Below are 23162 nucleotides of genomic sequence, written 5' to 3'. Positions count from 1 at the left end.
ATATGTCATAGACAACCTGCTTGTGGGCTAGATTTGGAGGGTAGTACCATATGTACAATATAAGTTGGCACTTTACTGGGAGCAGAGGAATAGTTGTAATTCAGATCACTCCAGGCCACTGCACATTTTTTTCTGTCAGTTGCTAATGCTGGCAATGAAACAATAAAATGTGTCTTAGTAGTATAGAATTGCAGGGCATACTGCAAATGCAGTGTTGATTCCAGCATTGTGCTAGTCCTGTGAGGAGGCAGCAGGGCTAGTTCCCCCTGCACCTCTGCTCTCCTCACACCACTCTCTATAGTAGTTTGTGTACTAGACAGTGACTGTGAGCTTATGTTTCCAGCATCTCTCTGAAAAGTGTCAAGTTATATTGTCCATATGGTACTTGTCTACGAAGGCCCCAGTAAAACTTTCAGCACGCTGGGCAAGGAATTGCTTGCCACTGCAGATGTACCATCCACAGGTGACAAGCCTGCACAGTAGAATGTTTCTGGTGTGGAGGGGACGAAAGCTATCAAAGTGGAGGTATCAAGACATTGGAGACAAGAGCAAACCAAGGGTCTGAGCTACAGCAGGTAGGTGTGGCACTGATACTACTGATTTCTTAGAAAATAAAACTCATAACTACTGACAAACTGTGTTTGCTTATCTTCGAACATACTGATGCTACCACTTCATAATATCTACCTACCGTCCACAATGCACTTAATGGAGCTAATATTGTTTTTATGGAATATGTACATGTTATTTTGTTGTAAGGCAGTTACCACACAGATGTCTACTGGGGGAGGGGGAGTTGGAATAAGGAGGGAGATGGATGCTGGGGAGAAGTTCTGGGGAGGACATAGTTATCTGAGGAGGCACTGAAGGCTATTCTGGACTTCTAGAATGAGAAGATTGTGGCAGTCAGGTAATCACTGCAGTTCACCAAGACAGTGGTGGAGAATGATCAAATCACGGTGTGTTTTATGGTTGTGAATAGCCATTGCTTCCTCCGCTGAGAGGTTTGTGTTTTTGAAAAGAAAGGTAAGAAGATTAGGGTCTAAAATCTCATCAGCAATGAGGTTGTTAAAGACAGAGTGCAAGTTTGAATGGAGAAAGGAAACTGGCTGCATTCTTTGCAAAAGAACCAATCCACTATGGGGAACTATGGAAAACATAAATCTGCATGACTGGACAGGGATTTAAACCACCTTATGAATGTGAGTCCAGTATCTTACTGCTGTGCCATTTCATTCGATTTTGGAAAAGGAGCTAGGAGAAGAAGGTGAAGCCAGGTGTAAGATACGGAATTTTTAGAAGGTACCAGAAATGGTCAGGTGGGAGTATTGGAGATTCGTAGTTAGGTGGAGTTATGAAATGGAAAGGTTGGATTTTAGTCAGTTCTGGTCAGAGCTGTTGGTGACAAAACAGTGTTTCCACTGTAGGGGTTGAGTGAAGGAGTACAGCTCTTTGACCAGTCAGTTGTGAGTGAATTTGGGTGTGGGACTGAAGTGAGATGTTTGGAAAGGACTGAAACTTCAATGGAATGGAGGTTCTTAGTGGAGAGTTTACACCTATTTTGGGCTTTGTGGGATGGTGAGAGGAAATTTCAGGGGATGTGGCAGATGGAAGAGGTTAGTAAATTGGGATTTAACTGCAAGGAGGAGTTGGCCAGGGAGAGGAGGTTCAAAATGGCTCTGAGCACTATGGGACTTAACATCTGTGGTCATCAGTCCCCTGGAACTTAGAACTACTTACACCTAACTAACCTAAGGACATCACACACATCCATGTCCGAGGCAGGATTCAAACCTGTGACCGCAGCGGTCACGCGGTTCCAGACTGAGGTGCCTAGAACCGCTCGGCCACATTGGCCAGCCCGGGAGAGGAGGGAGGAGGGGTGTTCATTGGAAGTAACGAAGGCCCAATAAGATCTATCCTACTCAGCTCCCACCAAAGTGGCCACATCAAACACAGACTCTGTTGTAATTTTCGCTCAATATTTTATGTGAGCATGACCACCAACCACCTCTCTACCAAATTATTGCCCACTATTGCCAAGGGGAAAAGTTGACCTCCCAACAGAAGGCCATGCTGCTTGACATAACATCCTTGTTTTGAATGTCTGCATCACAATCTGTGTGATCTACATTCTTTATTTCTTTTTTAGCCTAAAGAATTTTAAATTAATGTCTGTTAGTAGTACACACAGTATCTGCTAAAATGAATCTAATGCATCTACATTTTTTCCTTTATCAGCAGGTGTATTTAGGCAGTCTGTTGACACTGTGAGAAGGTACTCACTGAACTGGGAAGTCAATGATTTAAATGTGTCATTTCTGCTATAGTTATTTCCTGAGAATCCAATTTAATTTGTATCACTATTTTTATTTGTTCATTTTTTTAGTAATGTTTTAAATTTTTTTTGCTGTGCTTTGGATGGTTTTTACTTTTTATAATAGATTGGAGGATTTTTACCATATTTATGTTATTGGAGTTTCAGCCCTTGAGTACAACTTATCTTCTGAATTAGGTTAAGCTCTCTTCTATCACAAGATATTTTAATTCCTGAAATTATCTATCTCTGGTACCTGCTTTCATTTAAATTGACCTTTGTTTGTTTTAAGGGAAAATTAGATTCAAAGTACTGAAAGAAAGTTCTAAAGGACTGTCTGCTTTGTAAATAGCTTCCCACCATTCTTCCCATAATTTCTCTCTAAAATGTGAGCATTTCAATGTTTATGTTCTAATAATACAATATGTTTCTTCTAGCTGTAATCTGCATCCAACTGGTCAGTATATTTCCTTGTTAACACTGAGTCATCATTGTCTGATAAACAATTGCTTATCGAGGTTACATATAAATGATTCTACATAGTTGAGTCACAAACAGATAACTCTGTCCTTGATAAGTGCTATCTGGTGGTAAATCGGTGTAAAAGAAAAGAGTTAAGTCTCTATAAGCATTTGCCCACAATAGGCAAAGGTTTGAGTCCCATTCCAGCAAACAGTTTTAATTTGTTGGGGAGCTTCCTTATTAAAACTGTTTCTAACTGCTTTACAGAAACTTAAGATTCTTCCTCCTGGTGGTCTGTAAACTGTCAGTACTATAAGTTTTGTGTTACCTGGTCTGTTATTATGATATAGCATTCAAAGAGCTGTTTAACACAGTACTCATAAACTCTGTGGGTTGCAACTTACAATAAAAATTTTTATACCACACTTTCTCCTTTTGGTCCTTCAGTAGTAAACTGTAAGGTTGTATCCAACAAGATGTATCTGTTTTAGTTTTGTGATTTTTCATACAACAAAGCTGTTGACATTTCACTTGCAATTTCATTTTACTGTACAAATATTAGAAGCTCATCTTTCTTATTAGCAGGTGCTCTTATATAACCAGTTTCACTGAAGATGCAGGTTTTTTTACCTGCAAACTGTACTTTCCTATTAATTAGCCATGCAAGTAGCTCCTTTTTGAATCATTCAGTTACACACCACATTTTGTATGATGCAACTGAGTAAGGGTGATGCATCAAATCAATGACCCATGTATGAATGCAATTCTCCCCTCAGTAATGCACCAAGCTCTGCATTTAGATATTGCAGAGAACACCTAATTCAGAGGGTGACAAGATCTTCACACTAGTGTCAGAAACAACCTCTGCAAGGAGCTTGAAGCCATGCTCAATCATACAATTGAGGCAGTGGTCTTAATTGTTGCCTGAACATCTTAGTATTATTACATTATTGTCTTTAGATTAGATTAGATTAGATTTACCTTCACTCCAATTGATCCGTAGTGAGGGGGTCCTTCCGGATGTAGAACATGTCAGGTCCCAAGGGGAAGGGGAATAATCGTCTTTTTTTTTTTTTTTTTTTTAAGTGAACACAGTATGAAAGGATCATTTTATAACACTCATTTACTAAGATCACATTAATGCACTGAATTTTGAATTTCATTGGTTGTTATGCTTTTTATGGCTGCTGGCAAGTTATTGAAAATGTGTGTTCCTGAATAACGCACACCTTTTTGTACAAGAGTAAGTGACTTTAAATCCTTGTGAAGACTATCCTTATTTCTAGTACTGATTCCATGAACTAAGCTGTTGGTTTGAAAAAGTGATATATTTTTAATGAAAAATTTCGTTAAGGAATAAATATATTGAGTTCACACCACATATAACTCTTATTGCACATTTTTGTGCCCGGATAACTTTAGCTTGGCTTGATGAATTACTCCAAAAAATAACTCCATATGATATTATGGAGTGAAAGTAAGCATAGTATGCCAGCTTTTCGATTTCTATATCCCCTATGTCTGACAGAATTCGCATTGCAAATAGAGATTTGTTTAGACGCTTCAGCAGTTCTGTGGTGTGTTCCTCCCAGCTGAATTTATTACAAAGCTGTAATCCCACTTCTTCTCTCTGCTTGTCATAATATGTAAGGCATATACTTGTGGAACAACTCTTACAAGTTTTGAACTGCATGTTGTGTGTTTTTTCAAAGTTTAGTGACAAAGAATTGGCCAGGAACCAGTGATTAATGTCCACAAATATATTTATATTCTGAGACTATGCTTGATTTGCTATTTATTGCAATGTTTGTATCATCATCAAACAAAACAAACTTGGCATCTGGTAATGTTACTGATGGAAGGTCACTGATATATACAAAAAAAGAATAAGGGCCAGGCCCTAAGACGGAGCCTTGTGGGACCCCACATGTAATTAGTTCCCAGTTGGATGATGTCTGATAGCTTAATACGTTTCTATCCTAATAATACCCTTTGTTTCCTGAGAAAGATATAAGATTTGAACTATTTTGCAGCATTTCCTGTTACACCGTAATATTCTCATTGACTTACAATGATATTGTGCTTTACACAGTCAAATGCCTTTGACAGATCACAAAATATACCAGTTTCCTGCAATTTTTTGTCTAATGAATTAGGTACATTTTCACTGTATGTGTTGAGTCTGTTATTTGTGGTAAGATGGTTATAAAGCCGACTGTACATCAACTTTTCTAAAATTTTCGAGAATGCTGGCACAAGTGAATTTGGACAGAAATTTGATGCTATTTCTTTATCTCCCTTCTTAAACAGTGGATTAGATTAGATTAGTTTTTCACTCCATAGAGTGGATGTGGAACATGTCTTTTTTTTAAAAAAAAAAAAAAAAAAGCTGAAATAACAATACTAATAGTATGAATATACGCAGTACATCATTTGTTTCTATTAAAAAATTCATCAATGGAGTAGAAGGAGTTGGTCACAAGTAAGTCTTTCAGGATCCTTTTAAACTGATCTTTATTTGTAACTAAATTTTTTATGTTTGCTGGCAAATTATTGAAGATGAGTGTTCCTGAGCAGTGGACCCCTTTTTGAACTAAACTAAGGGCTTTTAAGTCGTTGTGCAGATTATTTTTGTTCCTGGTATTGTTTATATGAACTGAGCTGTTTGTTGGAAAAGAGGTATATTATTTAGGACAAATTTCATTAAGGAGTAAATATACTGGGAGGCAGTAGTTAGTATACCCAGTTCTTTGAAGAGGTTTCTACAGGACGTCCGTCAATTTACACCACAAATAATATGTATTACACGCTTTTGGACTCTGAAAACTTTTGTTTGACTTGAAGAGTTACCCCAAAATATTATACAATATGACATTATGGAATGAAAGTAGGCAAAGTATGCAAGCTTTTTCATTTTTATGTCACCTGTGTCTGCTAACACTCGAACTGCAAATATAGATTTGTTAAGGCGTTTCTGCAGTTCTGTGGTGTGCTCCTCCCAACTAAATTTATTATCAAGTGGTAATCCAAGGAATTTAAGACTGTCAACTTACTCTATCTGCTCTTCTTCATACTTTGTGCATATACTGGGTGGAAACCTCTTACAAGTTCTGAATTGCATATAGTGAGTCTTTTCGAAGTTAAATGTTAGTGAGTTGGCTTTAAACCATTTAATTCACTAGTCCCTTGCACTGACATCCTTTGTTTCCTGTTAGCAAGGTACGACTTGAAACATTTTGCAGCACTGCCAATGACATCAGAGAATTCTAATTTATTTAAAAGGAAGTTGTGGTTCACACAATCGAATGCCTTTGACAAATCACAGAAAATATCTGCTGCTTGTAACTTGAATTAAGTACATTTTCATGGTAGGTGTAAATAGCCTTCTCGATATCAAAACCCTTCAGAAATCCAAACTGTGTTGTTGATAATATGTTATTTGTGGTCAGATGGTTGAGAAGCTGCCTGTACATTACTTTTTCTAAAATTTTTGAAAATGCTGGCTTAACTTCACATATTTCAACCATTCAGGAAATATTCCAGTGATAAACGACTGGTTACACAGAGCTTAATATGTTACTCAACTCAGAATCACATTCTTTATTAACTTTGTTGATATTTCATCATACCCACTAGATGTTTTTGATTTTAAAGATTTTACGATGGACATTATTTCTGCTGGGGTAGTTAGAGTCAAATTCATATTATGGAAGTTACTTGAAATGTCTGGTCTGAGGTATCCCATCGCAGCATCTACAGAACCTGACAACTCCATATTTTCAGTAAAGTTCTTTACTAAAGCCTTCTCCAAAGAGCCTAAATCACAGGTGCCATCACTGAGCTCTGCATTTGGGTTAAAAATACTATTTATCCCATAATAAACACCAAAAAAATTCTGTACCAGTCGTGGTACTCGCATCCCAATAATGCTACACAGCAATTAGGCCATCTTTGCCCTCCTAACTTCCTGTTTTCTAAGCTTAGCGTCCATCTTATGGACTTTACTGTCAGACTGCTGCTGACCTCGCTGGGTTGTCTGTATGATTTAGGTCTTGGACTTAAGATTTCCCCCCTTAGGTAGTACATTTCCTTCTAGACATTCCTACTTTTGAAGCTACAGAATCAATAAATGAAATGATAGGAAAGCCAGAACTAAGTGTCTGTGCTGCATGGTTCCACACACTGTAGGTGACTAATCCTTCCTGGTGGATTGGAACTGAATACCTAACAAGATTCACATCTGCAGCTTTGCATTTCACAAACAGTTTTCTATCATTTGAGCATACTTTATGGATTCATTCAATGCTTCACTACAAGTACCTCTTTCTTACTCTTCCAAATTCCACAGAGGCCATCCTGTGCAGTTCATTGTCATATGAGAGAGATAATGCCAAACTCAAGCTTTGACTCAGTGTGTGAGGCACACTTTAAAGATTTATTGGTGGACTTCTGTCTATGGAATGCAGAAATTTTAGGAAGAAGTCATGGTCATTAATCATTTTTAGTTTGTCAAATAAGTTAATTTCAGAAGCTTCAGACGTGTCAAAATTTATGGCAATGTAACCTACTTATAACAGATATTTTATGTGCTGCATTGCTTCCTGGGCCAAATTGTGTAGCCCTCTGAAGAATGAATGACATACTATGGGCTGAAGAATGGGTTATTTAAAGCCTCTGATACTGTCTGTATTGGACCAACAATGTCATCAAAGTGGTGGATATGAATGACTCATCAAAATCCAATATGCACCATAATAAGACTTAGTTTTTCTCATGACATCATATACACTGACTTTGCAAACTCACAACTACACAGTCAACTTTCAACCTAATGCAGAGCTTGGGTTACGTCAAAGACATTTGTCAAACCTACAAATCAAAAAATATAGACACAAAACAGTTATTGTCAGTATTCTGTTATATCCTTCTTGTGCTTACATGACATCACATGCCATTACACATCGCAGCTCAGAGCCAACATCTGGTATTGGAATGTTCAGCGGAGCAAGGTAGTTGGACAATGTCTGATTATAGCTGGAAAAGAAGGGAAGGAAGAACAGAGTTTAATGTTTTGTTGACAGTGAGGCCATTACAGATGGAGCAAAAATTTGGATTGCAAAAGGATGGGGAAGCAAACTGGTTGAGTTCTTTTCAAAGGAATAATTCTGACATTTGCCTGGAGCAATTAGTGAAATAAAGGAAAACCTGGATGTCTAGATGGGAATTTGAACCTCCTCTACCTGAATGCACATCCAGTGTGCTCGCCACTGCACCACCTTGCTTGGTGATTATAGCTGGAAGGAAACAGCAGATTAATACTTCTTGATAATCACTCATGACTGTGAATATGGCGTTCAAAGCCTGGCACACAGTTATGCAGCAAATTCATCAGTAAGTAGTATGGAGTGCACACTTAGGTCATCAGGTTGTAACTGGCTAACTGTGAAATGGCCTTTCTCATGATTTTACTAGTAATCTTCTGTATTTATTTTTCGTTTCATATGGCACAGCAACAGTTTTGGAAGTTTTCACTACAAATCCTGAACTTTTTTGACATTTGGGCACAAATAAGAACTAATTTTAAATTATACTGCCTACATACCCATGACATTCGCTGTGGGCCTGGCATTCGTGATATTATAGTAACAGAGTAACCTTTAGCTCGAAGCAAGGACGTTAGTGCTGAGCCAACAAATCCTGATCCTCCACCTGAGAAACATAAATTAGAAACGTGAGAAAGGGGAACATGCAAATGACACCTCTCTTACACTATTCTCAGAAGTAACAATAAGCTCTTACATTAATTTTGTTAAATGTTATGTACAGATTTATATTTAGAAAAGTCATTGCTATATATAAAATAAAAATGTATGAAAACAGTGCCATGTTGTCTTTATCACATTTTAAATAAGTGGGAAGATAATACTGAATACAGAACATGCATACATGTAAAAATTAAATATGGTGACAGTAGGCAAACTGTCACAGTTGTCTCTGTGTAATGAAAGATAGAGCATACTTCAATAAAATATATTATAAGTGCTGCCCACACAAAAAACATACTACTTTAGGTGAGTAAATTCTTCACAATTTCAAGTTCAAGAAATGTATTTAGTGATGTCGATAGGCCTATAACTTTAATACATTGCCTGCAGAAATAAAAATATAAAATAATAGGTTTACTTAAGAACGAGTTGAAAAATATGCCAATACCTAATACTTGGCATAGCACCAAAGAATGCATAAATTATTAGCACTGACAGGCCTGCCACTTTGTTCACGAATGATTGTGATACGTTGACTATGGTTCTTTCATATGGGCCTCAAGAACACTTCTGCACCTACTTTGTTCCATTGTAGTCATGTATCCAGATAGTGGCTCTGAGGATGAACACTAATGATTGTATGAGTAAAGTTAAATGTGTTAAGTCAAGTAGTGTGAGTATATAGATTTAGCTTTCAATATGATCCTGGGTGTGATGAGAAGTGTGGCAGAAGTAGAACATATGACTTAATTAGACACACAGATTTGTTTCTAGGCGATGTTGTCTACATTCTTTGTATTGTTTACGGCATTTCTCCGGAAGTGAAATTAAATTCTGGATAACGACAAAAGGGTGAGTACAAGTTGTCATCATCAAGTAATGACACTGTACGCGATAAAATTGTTTTAACAGAAGTTGGACGAAGGACGCTCGTTCTTACAGTACTATAAACAAATCGTACGATCAGTTTTCTGTTATTCACACGAAAGGCGGATTATGCTAGCGGAGAAAAGGCTTATGTTCATTCCATCTGCAATGGTGACTCCGGAAACTAAGAGCGCGACTTTGCATTTTCATCTCAAACTTTCTAAATATATGACAGGGACATAGCCGCTGGCACAATTCCATAGCTATCTTCCTTCCGTTACGTGACCACGAATAAGCACTTTTTTACATTAATACGACAAAAATAAGGACTAAAGATCTGTCTGTGGGAAAGGGATGATATCTTTTTATTTTGAGAATTATTCAGATTTTTTAGTGCCATGGTCATCGTACCTATCACAACGTTTCTCGACATCTTCGTATATTTCGCGTGCACAGGTCAAATAACATAAGAACACTGAGTTTCAGGATACAGATATGCTTATTAACCCCACTGGGCAAGTACGCTAGCCATTTCTTTCTCCTGTCTTTTTGTCAATATCCTTCTCCACTTTGCTATTTTCTTATTATGATTTTTATTTACATTGTTGCTTTCTCATTTCTTATTCCACTTCCAACACTATGTATTCTTATATTTTGGCATCCAAAGAAATAAAGAAACTTATCTTATGTGAGTATTTTATCTTTGTGTTTTGATGTAGATTGTAGACTTAAACAATCATGGCGGCGTCACTGGAAAACTTAGAGACGCAGCTGGAAATGTTTATCGAAAATGTTAGGCAGATAAGGATTATTGTTGGTGATTTTCAACCTCAAGGACAAAATGTGTTGAACCAAAAAATGTAGGTGGTATAAAACTTCGTGAAAATATATATGGTGCATTGTGATAAGTAAAACTTCATTGTATAGTTGTCTCGTAGGTACAGTTTTCGCAATATATCTCACTGTTTATTACGTTTTCATTATCATCTTACAGTCAGACACTCGTGCACGGCTTGCAAGAAATTGACAAACTGAAGGGACAGGTGCAAGATGTTCATGTTCCTCTAGAAGTGTTTGAGTAAGTAATGCTTCATTTTAACCCAAATATAACGAATGTACTGTTGTAACAGTAGGTTTGTATTGAACTGACTTATACTACTCTATATACAGACTTAGTGTCCTCTATAAATCAGCAAAACATCACCTTATTGTATTCAGTTTTTCCGATGTGTTGACATACATCCATACACATAGTTTATGACCATTGGTGAAACTTGTAATGTAATTGTCGAGTGCAACTGAGTTACAAATTTTGTGGCAATCGCTTAACAGTACTATTACCTGCATGCAACGTAAGAGCCACAGTCCACTGTAAACATATTGTAGTCCATAATTTTACATTTCTGTACATCAAACCAAGTTGCCAATGTTTGCACCACTCTGAAATCTTACCAAGGTCTGACTGGATATTTGTGAAACTCTTTGCAGATAATACTGTGTTATGATGGCTGCGCCATCTCCAAAAAATCTGAGGTTACTGTTAATATTACCTGTCATGTTATTAGTAGACAACATGAACATACATGACTGTGTGTATGTATAATCAGTGAGGGCCCCATCGTACTTTTACTCGGGCATGCTGCTACATCTGTAGGTGACTCTTCATCCAAGAAATTGTACTTCACACCAACAAAACCTTAATCCTGTTGTTGATTTCATTTGGTACCTCTTATGATCTTATTTTGTCCAGGAAAGCTGTTTCTATTACCAAGTCAGTTCTCTTTTGAAGTCAAGTCGATTGTCTTGATCTATGGCTTTCAGGGTTCCATGTAAGAAAAGTGGTAAATACATGTCCTCCATCTCCATTAGCCCGTTCTTTCAATATACATTTAAATGTACTAAGAAAGGAAAAAAAAAATACCACTGTTGTCAATTTCAGGATTTCTGCACTTAGTTTTGTATCAAGCCTATTGTTTTATAGTAGTGTACCAATGTCTGGGGCTTGTTGATAACAAGGAATTCAATAGTCTCACCGGGCGGAGGCATTTCTTTGAATTTTGCTCTAGTATCCAATGATCTCCTATAGCATTATCTGTACTGGATAGATACTCAACTTACATAGTCATACCTTGCCTACAGCTTCTGCTGTGTAGTGCACCTTTGATCCCTTTAGGGGATCCCTACAGTTTTCAGCTCTATGACATAAGTGTAAGAAGTTATAACGTAGCTTTTTCACTCAAAAATCATTGGCCCCAACCAGTTCTGGGTACAATGCTGCAGATTGCAAACTTCATTGAAAAATTCTGTGAGCAAGGGTGGTCTTCTCTTCATTTTCTCTGCCATTGACCCAATGGGAGGATCCAAGTACGACTTTGGAGGCCAGACAGTGACATGGCTGCTGGAAGAGCCTCTTCGACATGTGGAGTAAGGCTCTCGTGCCCATGTATGCCTGCCTTCATCCTTCCCTCTCCCCTCCACACACACACACACACACACACACACACACACAACCGCAGAATCCGTACTCTTTTGGAGTTACTTCCAATTGGCATGGATTTCCCAACAGTTTAGTTAGTTACATGTTCCATAAATCATTTGAATGATTTTATTATTGATTTGAAGTGGAACAAGGATATTATTATTGTGAACACTAATGAAAAAATTTCAGTCCTTGTCAGGCAACTGCACTTGAGAAATAGAGATTGTTTCTTTATGTTTTTGGGTTACCTTTAAAACTTGCTTTTCAACCTTTTGGACATTTTATGGTATTGGGAAAATGATTAAAAACTTTTGGTGCTGCCTATTGAACACCTTTCGGAGCTACCCAACAGATTTAATAATGGGAAATAATGGTCATTATTTCTTCTAGTATTGTAGGTATGGACACCATTGTTCTTATGAAATTGTGATGGATTATTTGTGACATATTTTATTAGTGAATATAAATATATAGTGATGGTACTGTTAAAATGCGTAACAGCTCGAAGAGGAACCTACACAACTAAATTGTGGGTGAACAGCACGTTTTAGTCTGGGTTGACAGAAGCGTCCGACCCCACATGTCGGCTTTGACCCATGACGTAAGGGTGTTTTTGTGTGTGATGTCATGACGGCGCAGAGTTTGGTTTGTGAGTGTGGCGTGTTTGTAGATGTCGTCGTGTTGTGGTTTGTTGTGCTCTCTGGTGGTATGTTCAGGGTTTTCGTTTGTGTGGTGTAATGGGCACAGTTTGCTTTTGTTCACTATCCAGAATTGTTTGCGTGTCGGCTGTGTTTGTAGTGGAATTCGTTTCAGTGAGTTAACGATTTTGTGTCAAGGTTAATTTAGTGTTGTTCGCTGTACATTGTGTGGTAATTTTAGTAAAATTAATCGATTTTTGTTTTTGTTGGGGAATGGATATGACGGATAAAATTAACAGTGCACAGGTCAAGTGTTTGATCCCAATGTGTTGCTGTGTATGTTGATATTGGTACCAGGAGATGTTTTTGAGCTATATAGGCCAAGGGAAGTGTTTGATCCTAATTTATGGGATCAGGAGCTGCTGTTGAGCTATATAGGTCAAGGGAAGTGTCCCGATTCCAGATGATATTGTGTTTAGTGGTATTTGGGGAGATTTTTTAATGTCGGTTTTTTTCATGTTTTGTGTGGTTTTGTATGGGGATGGGTGTCTAAATTTGTTTATATTTAGTTTGCCCCCGCCCGAAAACACTCCATTTCCCGCGCTTGTCCCATTAGTGTCATTAGGCTTTTTGTGGAAGGTGTGTGTGTTTGTTTTTCGATGTATTTTCATCCTCATAATGTGTACGTACTGACCTTATATGCGCCATATTGGAATCGTGGTTTATGGTCGTTTCCACCATATTTGTGATGTCATGGGTCAAAGCAGATGGGCGGGATCAGACACTTCCGTACTGCTGGCTTTTGTGAAATATGTACTTCCTGAGTGATGAGTTACCCAGAATGTGTGTGTGTGTGTGTGTGTGTGTGTGTGTGTGTGTGTGTGTGTGTGTGTGTGTGTGTTAAACCAAATAAATAAAGGTACGGTATCTAAAATGTAGCCAAAATAAGAATGTATACAGGTGTGTGACATACTGATTTGTGATGATTGTATTTTCCTCGATATCTATATGAACTCTTCAGTGAAATTTGCGTCCTATCTGATTTTGATGGTTTTGTCAGCTCACAACCAAATTATCACTGTCTTTCCAATTCTAGATCTCGGTCTATGCACTGTCACAACCACCTTCATTCGAATCATCTTCAGTGCTAGAAATACAATACCTCTTTTCTCACCTCTCATTGGTTACACCAAACTATAGTCCCATTATTTCCTCTTATTTATTGGTGGTGAGTCTGATCAAATATGATGGTTCGAATGAGATGAGCTCCTCCCCCAGGGATCTACAACTCTTTTGTGAATATCTCATTGAGAAACATGGATCCCTCAGTGCAGCAGTTCCGTTTCTCTTTGCATGCTGCTAGTGTAACTTCTGCTCTCCCAGGGCTCAGCCGGTGATGCCTGGGTGTGAACATAGGGAACCCCAGGTTCCTGAGCTGTGGGTTGGCTTGTGTCACCGGTTTTCTATTGCTAAAAACTTTGTGGATGTGCTTCAGTGACAAATGAGGAGTGTTATGGTGGAAAGTTGCATGTTTTGGAGAGCGGAGGTACTAGTTAAGGCCCCGATTTCCAAGGATATTACAAGGCTCCATTAAAAGAAACTCAAGATTTGTTGTATGACAATGGATGGATGGTTAGGCAAAAAGGTCATTGGGGGAACCTGCCACACATCACGTGTATAATGCTTACTGAGGGAAGGAGTGATCTGCCAGACTTCATTACATAGATCTCCAGTTGTTTGTGGGAACATATGTGAATCCTAACAAACACAAAAACCAACCACTCGTTGGTATGGGTGCACTTTAGAGATCACCAACACACCCTGAATTTGTATTAGCAAAATCTAATCTTGTTCTTTGTAATAGTGCACAACAGTCCAGAATGTCTTTGTTGTGATAGAGGAGAAGGGTCTTTCGAGAAAGTTACTCCTGCCACGTCAACAAAACTTCGGAAAGTATTGTTTGAACAGCAAAATCTTTCAAATGACTTCGCAGTAGAACACACTTGTTTGGAACTGCTTCGGCGTACTAACAACCAAACCAATTCACTTGAAAAATTTTTGTCTGTGCATTTAAAAAATAGAAAAACAGAATTCAAGGGCATTGTAAGTTGCAGAGGTAACACACATGTTGCTGATTTGCAAAATGAATGGGAAATGGAAAGCATGACATAAGTTAGAAACATGGAGAGTGAACAAGTGAGCTGCAGAAGACTACCACTTTCATCCCAACATTAAATTCATCTAACCATGAAGAGCACAAAAGGCTGGGTTTATTTGACTGAAGGTCAGTCCTTATGTACGCAATCCAGTGTGTTGCTATATGTGTCAAAGATACGATAACGAGGCAGCAGAGTATAATGGTGAAGCAATGTATGGAAAATCTGAAAAAGTCGCCCATAAAGTGAAGTGTGGTCAGTGTGTTCAGTCTCACATTTCAGTGTAAATTTAACACGTAATTACACTGCTTGGAGCAGGAATTGCCTGGTGTTTTTAGAACAAAAGATTGTTCAAGAAATTGTTCAGTTCAGTCAAAGTGACCAGAAGAATTTTATGTATCCAGGCATAGAATTTAGTATCTGCTGTAGAATCAGCGATAGAAAATACATCACAGCTGACAGGGCTGTTACCAGGTTTCAACTGCAAAGCGTGTACGTCTGCAGGTGAAAACAGTGGTCGTCTATATAATGCTACAATACTGAGGCATTGGCACAGAGAGACATACAAAAGCATGTTATGTTATTGGTTGAGGGAAACAGGCAAAAGAACTGCACCATGCCCTCTTCAGTTGTAGGAAATCTGCTATAATAGTCTCCTGGCAAACAGAGGCAATCAGGCCGGAAATATATGTTGACTAAATTTCAAGTTGTCCTGATCTAAAATTTCCTCTTCAGTTGATGGTTCCTATACCACAATGAAATTGGGATGATTTAAGGACACATTTGGTAGCAGCAAAACTTTAAACACACAGTAGGCTGTTGTGCCTATTGTACAAGACATACATTTAAAACCTTCTAACAAACCTTTATTTAAAGGCTACACCATTCTCAGGAAGGGGATAATATAGGTGGTGATTGCTTAGAGACACTAGGCAAGAGTGAACAAGTGAAAGGAAAAAGTGATGCTTGCAGTAAGTTCAAAGCGCATTTACTTACTATCTGCTCATGATACAAGTCATTATGTACCTGTTATCATTACCAATCATCTCCAAATATAGCTGCGCTTCTTGTCATGTTATCACATATGTTGGCTTCACCAACTCATAACCTAATTATCAGCCTTCATCTTCACACCAACTATCTGGCAAAACAGACCAATGTCACAACCTTCAGTATATATGAGGAGGATGTGTGTGTGCGTGCACGCACGAGCGCGGAGTGGGGGAGGTTTTAGTTACAGGGGCAGAAATAACCTATGAAGAACATAAAGTGGTTTAAATTTCATCTTCATTTACATCATACTCTGCAAGCCACCTAATGTTGTGTGGCGAAGTGTACCTTTTGTGCCACTAACTGAGACCTCCAACCGTGTTCCACTCGCAAATAGTGCTTGGGGAGAATCATTGTTGGTAAGCCTTTGTATTGGCTTCAGTCTCAAAATACACCACTTCACATTTCCTATGTTACCAAAAACTGTGTGAAACTGATACATTGCCAGCCTTTGCCATAGAGGAGAAGCAATTTGGTTTATACTTTAATCCAATCACCATCAAGAAAACATTTTAAAATGTCAATGTAATAGTTATATTTAAGATGATGTTGGATTTTGAAATAAATTTAATCTCCGTATTCATGCTAACAACAGTGATTCGGTGTTTACAGCCTAATAATGACTCTCTTGTATAATATTGCAGAATTTTGCTTTGTAGCTTTTTTTCTTAAACTTTGATATATTCCATTTTTATGTTGCAGTTATATTGATCAAGGCAGAAATCCACAGCTGTATACCAAGGACTGTATAGAAAAGGCACTAGCCAAGAATGAACAAGTGAAAGGAAAAATTGATGCTTACCGCAAATTCAAAGCACATTTACTTTTAGAACTGAGTAATGCATTCCCAAATGAACTGGCTAAATATCGAGCCATTCGGGGAGATGAAAGACCTCTACCTTAGATTTGTAAAACTCGTGTGCATGTGACACCTGTGAAAGTGACAGTAAATTTATGATTGTGAGTGAAATGTTATTTGACTGTTTTGTGTTGAAATATATATGTATAATGTGTAACAGAAAAGGATCAGTTTCTTTTGAATCTTTTTTATAATGATTCTTTAATTGTACTCATGAATTCAATAATTGACCTGGATAGATTGTTTGGTTTATTGGTTCAAAATTGAGATGTATCATTTCATTTGGCAAGTGGTAAAGTATTATATAAGAGATCTTCCAGACAACTTCCAGTCTTATAACTGGAATATGCACAGAAGTGTAAATTAGACAAGTGTCTGCCATTGCGAATACAGTGCCTTGTTATGTTAAAATAATTGCTTTTATTTGGAAAAAAACATTAAATTTATTTTGTTATGTTTTGAGTGGGATAATCTGAAGGCAAACAACAAAGTGGCCATGTGCTTGTTTTGAAATACAATTTAAAATATGAAGGTGAATAACAAAATGCTCATATACTTGTTTTGAAATACAATTTATGGTATTTACATCATGGAAGTGTATGATGTGTGGAGGACTGCATATTCTACCACTGCATAGAAAGTAGAATGAGATATTGAGGCAGTTTTCATTGTTAAAGTAAACTGAAAAAGTGAGGCATTGAGACTTGAATTCATGCTTTGTTTCTTTTAGACAATCAGGTCTTGATTAAAAGACTGCTAGTTCTACCCCCTTCCCCCAAGTGTAAATAAGTGCAATGTAATACAGACTGATGCCATATTGATTGACTGGTTGGATGGCAATCAACTTCTGAAATCAGTCACAGCCTTCAGATAGCCATGAGTATCTGTCCTGACTGATTTAATATGGGAAAACCACACAAACATATTGACCAGGGAAGCAGACTGATATATCATTACATTCTCTTTCAATCAATATGTGAATGGTGTTCATTGGTCTGAAATCTAGAAGAAGGTGATTTAATGGAAGATTTAGTTAGGTACATTTTCCATAGACCATTTGCACGATATTTATGGGAATGATGCGGCTACTCACTGTAGAGTCACTTATGTAAGTATGGCCACATGCTATTTACTGTTTAGTAAATAGCACACTGGTGTGAATTTAATAAGCATGAACATATTTTGGAATAGAAGATGATGCCCATAAGAAATTATTTAGGCTTTAACTAAAATTTTGTTTACTCCTTGTCAGATGTGTGTGTGGTATTGGACAAATAATCAAAGACTTTTTAAGCCACTGATAGCTGTGGAAAGCCTGCATTTACCTACAAACATGCACTGCATGCACATTTGGATGTTTTGGCTATTTGAGGAGTAATGGCATATTTTGAAGATTTTTTTTTTTGTGCCAGTAAGAATTCAGACATTTATAATGCTTATTATATCACTTTTCTGACTTCAGTGGATATTTTACAATAATTTGTGTGATAGTACATTTTCTTGATGTTTTTCTTTTTTCGTATGAAGTATTCTACAACATGGATAAGTAAGCTAATTTTTTCAGTCAGTAAACTTCATAATGGGCTCAAGCATCCTAGCTGAACTCAGTAGAAATTTATCACTGATTAGTCGTAACATTATGACCACTGACCTACTGTCGATATAAACCTGTCCAGGCAGTAGAAGTGTTAACTGACAAGGAATGATGCTAGTCAGACACACGCACAGTGGGCATGCTGTCAGTGTGTAGTATGAGACAGCACACAATCTATGTGAATTTGACCAAGGGTAGATTGTGATGGCATGGAGGCTCGGCACAGACATTTCAGAAACTGAGCGACTTGTTGGATTCTCAAGGAGTGCTGTTGTCAGTGTCTTCAACATGGGGTGAAACCAAGGGAAAACCATGTCCAGACATTGTGGGGTTGGGCAGTCACCCCTCATTACACATGCTGCATGTCATAGGCTGGGCAGACTGCTAAAACAGGACAGGCGGTGAGCTGTGTTGAAACTAATGTCTGACTTTAATGCTGGGCAGAGTACAGGTGTGTCTGAACACACAATGCACAGAGTGCTCCTAAAGATGGTCCTCCGCAGCCGACAATCCTTGCCGTGTGCCACTGTTAACATCATGACATTGGCAACTATAACTGAAGTGGGCACGTGACCATCGGTGCTGGACATTGGTGCAGTGGCAGAGCATTGCATGGTCTGATGAATCCCAATACCTTCTTCATCATGCTGATGGGAGGGCGTGAATCCATTGCCTTCCAGGGGAACAGCTCCTTGACACATGTACCGCTGGATGGAGACAAGCTGGCGGTGGCTCCGTTATTCTCTGGGGAACATTCACTTGGGCATCCAGGAGTCCAATGGAGGTCGTGCAAGGCACCATGAAAGCCAAGGAGCATTGTACAATGTAGACTATGTACACCACTTCACGACGATCATGTTTCTTGATTGTAGTGGCATTTTCAACAAGATAATGTGCTATGTCACAAGGGCAGGAGTGATGGAATGGTTTGAGGAACATGGTGGCAAGTTCCATAATTCCACCATCTAGGAAACACTTTATAGTAGCAGTTTACTGAATTATTCAAAGCATAGTATTAAAGTTGTGTGTTTCATTCCATCTTATGTACTTGATGTTGTGACTGCTTAATGCAGGCTGTTCCAGATCATGAGCACTGTGCTGAACAGCGGAGCACTCCCTGTTCGGCAGAGCATTGTTGTCGCTCACTGTGAACAATCAAATGGGCTGCCGGCACATGGCATGGAGTGAAAATACTGGGTGTCAGACTGTCCACAACATTAATGTGGAGGATGGTCTCCAGCGTCAGGTCCTGAAGAAAAGATTATTTCTTAGTTTTTGTTCTTTTCATTGCTGGGAAAAGCTGCTCACAAGTGTATGAAGATCCAAAGATGCACGTGATCTATGCAGCATGTTTGTGGAGCTTGGGAAACATTTTTTGCTGTAATGAATGATACCCTGTGAGAAATTAAGCATGTTGTAGTATTTGTCTTTAAGCAAAGTTGAATTTTTCAAACCAATAACTTCCAGTTGTAATTATGATGGCAAAACATCAGGTGAAGTGGAGAAAGGAGAGCTGAAGGGTGAAGTGGAGAAAGGAGAGCTGAACAATTTCATTTCTATTTGAAAATTGGCATGCTTTTGGACTCTTGTTTCAGAAGCCAAGATGACCTGCTTTATCTTGGCTTGATAATCGCTGAAACTGGTACCTTCAAGTTATTTTAAAGAAGCCAGACGATTGAGGAATGTTGAAATTCCATCACACATCTGCCTCCAAACAAGTGTAACTTTCCCATGAATGCTCTGATTTGGTTGTGTATCAACTAATAACCGCAGTGACAGATTTAAATTATTCAGATGCATTGTTATGTCAGCTAAGAATGCTAGTTCTGATGTCCATTTTAAATCTTTCAGATAATGCATTTCTGCCCCCCCCCCCTTTTCATCCTTCTTCTTCTTCTTCTTCTTCTTCTTCTTCTTCTTCTTTTTGCCAAGGCAGAGAGATATTTCCTCACGAATGGCTAAGAAAACATCAACAAAACTTTCCCTGGTGAAGCCAAGGAATTGTGCTTGGTTAGGTATTTCCTCATACTCTGTCGCAATCTCTTTCAGGAATCCTTTGAACTGGTGGTGATTTACACTATGACACTGCACAAAATTTACATACTGACCACAACTTTCATTACATCACGTGGTTCCACTGTTTGACCATACAGTGCCGCCTCATGAAGGAAACAATGAACAATCATAATATCTTTCCCAATTTCATTCTTTATTTTGCTTTAAATGAGAAGCAAAATCTTGATGACACCCAATCATTTGTGGTGTGGCATCTGCAGCTACAGAATGGAGCTTATTCCAAGGCAAATTCACGTTGTCCACTGATTTGCAAACACCTTCAAAAATATCAAGCCCCATTGTGGCATAATATGCAGTACGATCTCCAAGAGGTCCTCAGTTATCTGCAGCTCGACACCACACACAAATACTGAAAGTTGAGCACAGTCATATATACCTGTGCTTTTCTCCAGATGCTAGCGAAAATGCAACAAAGCTCTCTGCTTTTCTCCTGGGCTGTGTGTCTTAAATATGCTGCAAAGTCTAGGATTTGACGAGACACAGTTTGCTTCAAAAGGCTTCAATTGACTGCAGCTCCCTTGGACATGAATATTCTGCAACCACTACCACACACAATTTTATGAAAGGTCCCCCAGAAAACGGCTGGCCTCTTTGTCGCTGTTATGTGAGCGACTTGCTTGAACTGCTCCTTCAATTCTGTTTTCTTCACTGTCACTAGAATATTATAAATGCATTACAGTACATGAACTATACTGCGTATTTCTGTAACTTCTAGTCTAAAAATTCTTTTTTAAACTTACGTCTTCTGATACATTGTTCTTAAGCCTGGCTACTAGCTCTTTGCATGCTTTGCCTCTATTTGCTCGTAATGTGTTGCCTGAAGATGTGTATAATGATGCTGTATGTTGTATTTCTAGCAGAATTAAATACTTTATACAAGGCACTGTGGATGTCCATCCTTCTCAGTAAATAGAAACGTATCCTCCAATTGAGACACAGGACTTCCACAATTGACCGTAGCTCCTATTGATCACAGATTGTTGCATCAGTTGCAGCTTAATTTGGACAGGGCACAATGAGTTGGCTTTTCCCCATCACAAAGGCTCCGAACCGCTGCAGTGAGTGCTCTGGAGTCGTCCTCCCTGGGGCGCTGTTGGTCGTTTAATGATTCTTATGAATATTGTAACTGCTTGTTGTTTACAGTGCCTCATTATTTCTTAACCTGAGAGTAATGTGTAGATTCCTAGGTTATGCCACTTTTAATAACTAATTCTGCAAAGGCACTATCATTGTGTTAATATTAAAAACTTCAGATCTGTTTGTAGGTTATGAACCAGTGGATAAGTCATATCCTGCTTAATTGACTTTGTTTTTATTGATCTATTTATTCATTTGAAAACCGTATACATAATGTAATGTCATCTAGTTGCATATACAAAATTGTAAGTGCCTTGTACACCAGAGTAATAAATATGCTATTATCATAACACTCTCCTGAAACAGTGAAAGGGTTGAAAATACTTTGCCTTTGAAAACTGGCTATGTGTTAATGCGTACACTACTCATCTTCAACAATAAGAGCTATAGACTTTTAAGATGAGTTTTGTCATTAGATAGTTCATTTTTATTTGCAGAGCTATAATGATTCAAGAGTAGTTTGCTTAGATAAAATAAGTTTGCTAGGAGCTGTTGCTTGTGTTAACATCTGGATGTGTTAAATGTAAGGGTAGGCTTCTGCAGCCATTGTCACTGTCAGAGTATGTGACCGCATTGTCCATATGTAAAGTCCTCTGATGTTTCAGTCACTGTTGCAAATGGGCTTCTTCAGTTTGTTTTGCTGACTGCTGAATGATAACTTTAATTCTTCAAATTTACTGGTAAATAGAGTAATACAGTCCCAGAACATCTGAAGGGTTAATGCATACATGGTGTAATCCTTCTGGTTGCAGCCCAATGTATATTTCCAAATTATACAGGTAAAGTACTTTGGAATCAATGAGAGCACATACCTTTATTTCATATTTGTTTGGTTTGCTAGATATGTATTGGCAAAACTGCACATTCCACAGGACCCTTTCACATCTACTGTAACATTTTCTCTGAGGGTATAGGATTTCTTCCACTTCTGTAGAAACATAGAAAATATTTCCTGAATCACTGTTATCTTGTCTAATTGCCTCCTTTCATTGCTAGTCACATAATTTTCAAATCTAAGGCACAGCACAGTGAATCTGAAATATTTCATGTTCATTACGAGGTGAATTTTTTCAGTCCCCGTAAGTTCCCCACAGATCCTTTAAGCTTTGTATGTTACTTCTGTTAACACCAGCAAAAAATAGTTAGAGATCGATGAAGACTGTCAGTTCAATAGCATCAACTGCTTTTACATGCTTCTCATCCTGAAATGAAGCTTTGATACTCTCAATGTATTGATTTCCATACAAAACTATAATAGAAAAAATGCCATCATCTATGAAGCAATTCCAGCATTCTAAAGGAATTCTTAATGCTTCCCCAGGTAACTTCTGAATACTATCGTAGGGCCTCAAACGTACTCTCTCTCATGGTGGAACTTTATTCCATTTCATGTCTTTGTTCCGTCTGATATAGTAACGGTCATTTTCCTGAAGAATACTTCTTCATCTTCATTGTTGTCTTCCTCTGTTCCTGAATCTTCTTGCCAAACTTCAACTATGTCATCACAATCTGTGTCCACTTCATCTTCAAAATCATCTTGAGCTTCATTATTATCCTCTCTGAAAAATATGTTTTGGATATCTTAAACTTGACTTGGGTTGAGGAGCTTATATGTCTCACTGTTGATGAAGTTTATCCTCCTAAACTTTCTATAAAATAACACAATCAGATACAGTGTATCAATATGATACTTAATATTCAGACATCTGTAACAAATGATTAAATAGTCCAAAAAGAAAGTAAGAGCATTTTACATTCTAAG

At 38.0% G+C, this 23162-nt stretch overlaps 2 protein-coding genes across 3 annotated transcripts in view; one reads left to right on the top strand and one right to left on the bottom strand.

Moving 5' to 3' along the window:
* The window catches only part of LOC126354989 (epimerase family protein SDR39U1), a 44311-nt gene extending 34383 nt beyond the window's left edge, over nucleotides 1-9928 (bottom strand). Inside the window, exons 1-2 of one of the 2 annotated variants that reach the window (XM_050005089.1) lie at nucleotides 9823-9928; nucleotides 8382-8488 (exon numbers count right to left, since the gene is read on the bottom strand). In XM_050005089.1, coding sequence (XP_049861046.1) covers nucleotides 8382-8488; nucleotides 9823-9844 — 129 coding nt within the window. In that variant the 5' untranslated portion in view covers nucleotides 9845-9928. Of the gene's footprint in view, nucleotides 1-8381; nucleotides 8489-8992; nucleotides 9748-9822 lie in introns of those variants that run through there. The other variant, XM_050005088.1, reaches the window with a different exon arrangement.
* Nucleotides 9929-10115: 187 nt separating this feature from the next.
* On the top strand, nucleotides 10116-17049 carry LOC126354986 (mediator of RNA polymerase II transcription subunit 10). The gene is made up of 3 exons (XM_050005080.1): nucleotides 10116-10271; nucleotides 10406-10489; nucleotides 16437-17049. Exons 1-3 carry the CDS (start codon nucleotides 10150-10152, stop codon nucleotides 16636-16638), a joined length of 408 nt encoding a protein of 135 aa, XP_049861037.1. The 5' UTR covers nucleotides 10116-10149; the 3' UTR covers nucleotides 16639-17049.
* Nucleotides 17050-23162: the final 6113 nt, after the last annotated feature.

Source organism: Schistocerca gregaria, chromosome 3 (genome assembly GCF_023897955.1).
Source record: "Schistocerca gregaria isolate iqSchGreg1 chromosome 3, iqSchGreg1.2, whole genome shotgun sequence".
Taxonomy (NCBI): domain Eukaryota; kingdom Metazoa; phylum Arthropoda; class Insecta; order Orthoptera; family Acrididae; genus Schistocerca; species Schistocerca gregaria.
Note: the sequence above shows the minus strand (reverse complement) of the source record. Positions and strands in the feature narration are given on the sequence as shown.

Coding starts and splice junctions, on each gene's coding strand:
- LOC126354986 (XM_050005080.1), top strand. CDS start 10,150: ATGGCGGCGTCACTGGAAAACTTAGAGACGCAGCTGGAAATGTTTATC. Junction 10,272..10,405: donor AATGTGTTGAACCAAAAAAT/GTAGGTGGTATA, acceptor ATCATCTTACAG/TCAGACACTCGTGCACGGCT. Junction 10,490..16,436: donor GTTCCTCTAGAAGTGTTTGA/GTAAGTAATGCT, acceptor TTTATGTTGCAG/TTATATTGATCAAGGCAGAA.